Source organism: Sinocyclocheilus anshuiensis, unplaced genomic scaffold (genome assembly GCF_001515605.1).
Source record: "Sinocyclocheilus anshuiensis isolate Anshui unplaced genomic scaffold, SAMN03320099.WGS_v1.1 scaffold1371, whole genome shotgun sequence".
NCBI classification, from domain to species: Eukaryota; Metazoa; Chordata; class Actinopteri; order Cypriniformes; family Cyprinidae; genus Sinocyclocheilus; species Sinocyclocheilus anshuiensis.
Window position 1 is genome coordinate 212,524 of NW_015539833.1, and position 7,257 is coordinate 219,780.

General features: G+C 36.9%; 1 protein-coding gene across 2 annotated transcripts in view; it reads right to left on the reverse strand.

The window, feature by feature from the left end:
* Window positions 1–2,863: 2,863 nt before the first annotated feature.
* The window catches only part of LOC107684259 (actin-related protein 2-B-like), a 4,756-nt gene continuing 362 nt past the window's right edge, over window positions 2,864–7,257 (reverse strand). The window contains exons 2-6 of one of the 2 annotated variants that reach the window (XM_016480484.1): window positions 6,159–6,308; window positions 5,787–5,932; window positions 5,165–5,297; window positions 3,022–3,203; window positions 2,864–2,979 (exon numbers count right to left, since the gene is read on the reverse strand). In XM_016480484.1, the coding sequence (XP_016335970.1) occupies window positions 3,033–3,203; window positions 5,165–5,297; window positions 5,787–5,932; window positions 6,159–6,308 (600 nt within the window). In that variant the 3' untranslated portion in view covers window positions 2,864–2,979; window positions 3,022–3,032. Of the gene's footprint in view, window positions 3,204–5,164; window positions 5,298–5,786; window positions 5,933–6,158; window positions 6,309–7,257 lie in introns of both variants that reach the window. The other variant, XM_016480483.1, reaches the window with a different exon arrangement.

A 7,257-nucleotide genomic window follows, 5' to 3' on the forward strand; every position in this document is an offset into this window, starting at 1 on the left:
CATGTAAAATTTAGTTATTTTAAACAACATGAAGGTAATGACGATAAGATTTTTTTTTACATTTTTTTGCATTTCATGAATGAAAAGCTTTCATTTTTGCTTTATGGTAAAAAAAAAAAAAGGGATTGTTCTGCATTACGGTAATGAGAATTTAAGAAACAAATGCTTAAATGTCATGAAAAGGAGACAAAAAAACATGCATGCATTGTTAAAATTTAGGGATAATGTAGTCAACCTGTCATCATTATCGCAAAAAGTGATCATAATTATATTGATGTTATTTGGTTTTGATGCTTATTACATGTCTACTTATCAGACAAAAAACTAAATGGACATGTGATATTTATTTGAAGGTGTTTGCATAAATTTTGTTATAATTTTGTGACGTGTGTATGTTTATACAATATATATCAATGTGAGTACATACTGTATATAGAGAGAGACAGATAAATGATACATAGATAATCAGATTGATGTATGTTTGTTTACTTATACAAATATTGATAATAGTGTGATTAAATAATGAGTGTGTGTGTGTCTGAGGCTCGTACTGTAAATCACAGCTATAAGAGATGAACTGAAAGAAAATACACTGCTTGTGTACAGCACCTCTCCATGGTAACAGAGATGGGCGGCAATTCCTTGTGCGCTTCCATAGCTACAGGTCACATATGAAGAAAAACGACCATTTCTCTCTCTGACATGCACGTGTGCACACACACACGCGCACACACACAGCACTGGCTTCAGTCTGCTTAAAAGACTCACTTTAACCATTGAGTTATAAATCAATTTTCTTTATTTAAATCAATGGTCTGGCAGTACGCTACAAATGAAACAAAAACCAAAAGCAGAAAACAAACAAACAAACAAAATGACTACAATGCCCAAACTTGGCACAGGAAGAATGCGTGTGAGTGAAATCAATGGAGTCGTCGTTTAATTTGTTCCATGTGCCAGTGTGTATAAACACAGAAACATCACTGATCCAGCTTCCAAACGGCTGTCACGAGTACAAACACTAAAATTATCATCATCAGTAACAATACCATCATGTCATTCATATTACAAATAGGCAGTAAACCGTTACATCACGGATGCCTTCGGTCTGGGAATGAAGCGCCTGACCCAGAAACACCCATCGGGCGTCAGCGAGGCCCTTCGTTCCCAGACTGTTAGATGCAACTCGACTCGGACATGAAAATGACTGACAACCAACAGCAAAGAAAAACCATGAATGCAAAAGCATAAAAAAATAGCAAAGTGAACAATCGTGAGGCTCGTCTGGGCAGCGAAACACGATGTAGACTCGTTCGAATACTAAATAAATGAGCTGATGAAAAGGATGCAGGGTTATTGCAATGGAATGAAGCCGTATGGATGGATGATGCACATGTGTGTAAAATGCATGAGCCACGACTAAATGCACTGCTATAGCTGCTCGCACGGTTTTATAGCCAATTCTCCGTGTGTGAGTCTCACAAAAATCCCCAAATCAAACACAAAAGCAATCAGAAATGACATTTGATTATCCTCTTTTAATATCATTACTTCCTTGACAATTACACACATTCATCTCCCAAATTCTCATTACAGTAACACACCTGGACATTTTGTAGTTCCCATTATTCTACAAAAGGGTTATTAGATTCTCACTAGTGTCATTTTAACTGTATTGCAGTACAAATATTGTAATTGAATTATTTAGTTTTTTACATTTAAATCAGCATTAAACATAGTAGAAAAAACTCACCATGTAGTATTCATTACTACACAATTGAAAAATAGCATTAAGGTAATGACAACAATATGTATAGATTTTTTTTGCATGCATGCATTTCAATAATTAAAAAAAGGTTTCCCTTTTGCATTATGGAAATAAAAACAAGGGATTTTTCTGCATTATGGTAATGAGAATTTGGGGAAAATAGTGCTGAATGTCATGAAAGGAAACTATAACTTCTTATTTCTTTCTTTTGATTTTGAAATGAAACGTGACTCAGCCATGTTTCATGAGATTCACCCAGCTATTTGCGGAAATGAGGTTCTAGATACAACTGTACGCAAAACATTATCACTTCCCTTTTAAATGCAGTATGATATTGATATTATTGTTTATGAAGGTCCTTTAAACTGATCCTGGAACTGCAGGCAGAATGACATGCACAGAGAGTCTATATGTAAAGACTTCCAAATGCCAATTCTCACGACTAAAATGACACTCTGCTCATCAAGAGTGCGTTCAAAGCCTCCTCAGCGACATTATTTGACAAAAACACGCTCTTCAAATGTTCTGTTAAATGCTATTTGGGGAAGTTGGTCCCGGTTGCTACTGCATTTTTCTCTCTGTATTTTCAGGGCATCCAATAATGCACAGATGCTGAGATTACAGACAGGAAAAGACATCACAGGAAGTTAAAGAAAGAAAATAGACGTTTCAGCAAAAGCAATCTGCCTTTAGAAGTACGTCTATGTGTTTGATACTATTGGCCACAATTATATTCTTCATTTTTTTATTAGCAAATTGGCTGCAGCGATTTTTATCCTTACTACAAAAACAATTTTATTACCAAAGAACCTTTTTTTTCCTGAAAAATACATATTTTTTTATTGTTTAAACATCCTCCTGTTTCTTACTCTCTTTTGAGCGATATTTCTCTTTGTTAGGGTCAATGTGAACTCATGAGACAGACAGGACTCAAAACAGGTCATGATATGGTGATACATGAAGGATCGCTTGAGGATTCATTTTGGCAGCATAAACGAGTCGTTTCGTGAGCAAATCACTCAATTTCATTAAATTTTTGTCTCATTCTTTACATTTGGAATGTCATATAAACATCGAGCACTTTTTTTTTGGATTGCAAAGGAATTTCAAGTATTTGAATATTGTTGTTCTCGTCCTCATAATCTGCCAAAAACCTCTGTGTTTACGCTGCCAAAATACCACCCTGTGACTGGGAGTGTGAGTGCAATGTTGTGTGTGTGTGTGTGTGTGTGTGTGTGTGTGTGTGTATATATGTGTGTGTGATTTATCTAACGGTGACCCCCAGCTTCTCCAGAACGCGTGTGCCCTTCTCCTGGTACTCCTCTCTGGTCATCCAGAAGTTGTCTTTGTCCTTCATGATGTCGGCTAGCACCGCTCCGCCCAAAAACACCATGTGTTTACGGCGTGGAGGATCCTCGATGCGGATCTTAAACTTCTACAAAAACAGAAGCGAAGACAGACTCAGAAAAACAGCAATTCTATATAATGCAAGAAATTATTAGTAATAAAACTCTAAACTAGCCAGTGTTATTTTAATATTAAGATACTATTTCAGTTTTTATGAATATTCTAATTTAATTTGTATTTTTATATTTTCCATTTTCAGAATAATTTAGTTTTTTTGTTGTTGTTTTTAATTCGTTACGGTTTTCTTAAAATATGATTATATCGTTTTATGAATTTTTATTTCAGTGTAAGCTATTTTAGTACAAGTTAGTTAATGAAAATGAGAAATTTCGCCCCTGCAACTAGCTGAAATAATATTTTAAAAAGTTGACTTGTAGGCTTATCTAGTTATCGTTTTAGTGCATCTGCAAACATCACAGTGACCTTTCACATGGTTAGGGGGGAAAAAATGTCCTTAAAAATTAAAAGTGTTACAATTTCAGCAAGGAATTTCCCTTAATAAAGGAAGCTAATGTCTGTCTATAAATAATCTCAAATACTGCTAAATAAACTGCTACATTGTTAACTCGTCAGTTATCACCACCTAGTGATCAGAACCTTGTGGACAAGGTTTTAGGACGCCTACATCCTAGAGATGGTCCAACTGATCATATCTTTCTTGGGGTCTGTATTAGGGGTGTGCGATATTGATAAAAAAGAATATCTCGATATTTTCTGGGATTTTATCGATAACGATAATTAGACGATATTTTGCTGAGTGTGTTATTGTGCTGGTACCTTAAGGACTGCCGCTAAATGCATTTTAACAGACTGAATCATGCAGTGAAAGAACGGACTCTAAATGCGCACACGCACTAGTCTATACTTCACGCAGGGCCGGATTTACCTCTTATCGTGACATAGGCAAAACAATTTTTTGGGCCCCCCCCTTCCTTATTAATAGGCCTAGCCTATATAATATTACCACCCCAGCAAACAAAAATATTTCGTAATCAGTGGAAACCATTACAGTGTTTTCTGTCGCAATAAGCGCTTGCACTCAGTCAATAAAAATTAAATGTCTTAATTTGTTTGAGAATGGAGAAAGACCATTCCATTAATAGGCTCCAGCGTCGTGGCCAGATTACCACTTCAGGAGTGCATTAATTCTCTAATAATTTTAACGGCCTGGTGTCACAACAACACCTCAAGATATTGTTCAGATGATTTATTTCAAGATAAACCTTCCATTGCAAATTCCAAAACATAATTTTAGAGCTAATAACAGAGGCTTGGGCCATTGAAATGCAGGTTAATGCAGTTATTAGAGAGAGAGAGAGAGAGAGAGAGAGAGATTAAGTGCGTGAATACATGCGTCTGTGCGTCTCTCAGTGTTCAGCAGCAGCGTTTACTAATAGCAAATCTTTAAGTTGAACTGCTTCAAGAACCTCGCTACTAAGAAATGCCATGTAGCTTTTCAGCTGCGAAAATATTTTACTGATAAATTCGCGGGGCAGCGCTGATGATAAGTTTCTGTTCGCGTCTCCGTGTGTCTGCACTGTGTGTGCGTCTGTGAGAGAGAACGGGAGAAAGAATTTATGTACGTGATTTCCATACATAAAAAGGTGGAAAACATGGAAATAGTTTGCCATTTTTTACCCTATTGTTTGTTATATTTATTTGCTCAATGTCTTCTGGTGTTTTGGTTCTTTTACTGTTGTAGATAGCCCATAATATAACAAAAAATATTATATATCTCTTCATTGTGTTTGGGCACCCCTGGATGAGCAAGCATAGGCACGTGCCTAGAATGCCTATGCGTAAATCCGGCCCTGACTTCACGTAATGTATGCGTGCACTCTGTAAGGGTGTTTTGAATGGTTTTTGCAAAATACTCGATAATGTCAAATCGCACATCGTTAAAACAACAATTATGATATTATCGCAGACTAAATATATCGCACACCCCTAGTCTGTATTACATGTTAGTTGTGGTTAAAGCATTCGTACCGAGAGCTTGTCGACGTCGCCCTTCAGGACTCTCTCCAGGTAGAGCTGCTTGAGCTCCCGCTCCAGACGAGATGGCAGACCAGGATACATCGTAGAACCGCCCGACAAAACGATGTGTTTGTAAAACTCAGCCCTGACATAAAGACAAAGACAAATGTCAGTGTGTATATGTACGTGAACATAAAAACATGCTTTTGAGACAAAAAAATAGATCATTTTGACACTATATATGTAACATAATAACTATATATGTAATATTATATGACATAAATAATACGTTGTAACAAAGATATAAATATAAATACATAATGATAACATTACAATTAAAAATATGATTATTATCAATAACAATATTTTTTTAATTATACAATACTTATATTACTTACAATTACTTATATAATACTTTTTAGTATTTTAAAACTTTTTTTAAAAACGTTATTACAAGTTTTTACTATATTGCTATTATGTCTTATTGTTGTGGCAGTTTGGGTTGAAGAAAAGCACATGAAAAATAAAATGCATTATTATTACTATTATTATTTAGTTTGTAAAAAGGAGACAAAAAAATAAGATAATAATCAACTATATATATATATACTGATTATGAAATATTTCAACTGACCTGGTATCAATGTCAGCGGCATGGATGGTGTTGAAAAGCAGTTCAGCCACACCCACTCCCTCCACGTTAATGAGGTGAGGCTGGAACAGAGCCTCTGGAGCCTCGAACCGCTCGCCGCCCACTTTAATCACTCTGCCGTCCGGAAGCTACAAACCCAGGGACAAACTAGTGTGAATTCTCCCATTTCATACACTGCTGACAGGTTCAAAGAGGTAAATTTACACACCACACTGCTGCCCTCTGCTGGCAATAACAAGTCTGCTGTCCAGAGGGTCATTAGGGTTTAAGATGGTTTAAAACGCTCACTAGGTTATGGAGCAGAACTTATGGGTTAATAACCCTCTCGCTGCTCCTGCATCGGGCTGAACTCACCGTGTAGGACTCCACCAGCACGGTGGTCTCCAGCGCAAGCTTCTGCTCCTGCTCGATGTTATAGCCCACGTAACACAGCTTCTCCTTCATCATCCTCACCGTCTCGAAGTCTGCCGAGTGGTTGAAGGCGTAACCCCTCAACAACAACAGCTGCAGAGAAACGGGCAGCGTTAAGATTCATTCTGGAGGTTTGTCCGTAAAAAAATACATCTAACACGACACTTTTTTTTTTCTTTTTTTTTTAAAATAGAAATTAAGCTGAAATAAAATAGAAATTAATCGACACAGATTAAGATTTTTTTATAATCGAGTACTCTAATTAAATTGAGGAATCATGACAGCCCCTAAACAAAATTATAAAAAAAATGAAACTTAAAATTAAAGGGTTAGTTCACCCAAAAATGAAAACAAGCTTGTGTTTTACTTAACCTCGAAGCATCCTAGGTGTATGTGACTTTCTTCTTTCAGACGAATCCAATCGGAGTTATATTAAAAATTGTGCTGGCTATTCCAAGCTCTATCATTGCAGTCAGCGGGTGTTGCAGTTGAACAGTCCACAAGTCGTCAAATAAAGCTCGCGCATTCACAATAAAACGTGCCGCAGACGGCTCCGGGGGATGAATAAAGGCCCCCTGTAGCGAATCTATGAGTTTTTGTAAGAAAAATATCCATATTTCAAACGTAATAAACACTTTTCTCTCACTTCCGTTATCTATCATACGCGGATCCGTTCCGGCGGATGACGTAGTATGTATGCGCAGCGCGCACGCCTCTGAGATATGCTAGTCTCGTGAGTTTGTTTATAGGAGCAAAGGAAGCAAAGTTTCCTTACTTTAGCAAAGGAAAACCAATCTCCTCTTGGTTTATATCGAAATCCTCTGACATTTTTCTTTGCAAATCTTCGGTTTGTGCTTCTAATTCGTGACCGGCGTTTTGTTTTGTTCTCTCTCCGCATTCGTCACTAATCACGCAACGCGTCTTACGTCATCCGCTGGAACTGCTTCCGCGTATGACAGTCAGTGCAAGTGAGAGAAAAGTGTTTATTACGTTTGAAATATGGATATTTTTCTTACAAAAACTCATGGATTCGCTACAGGGG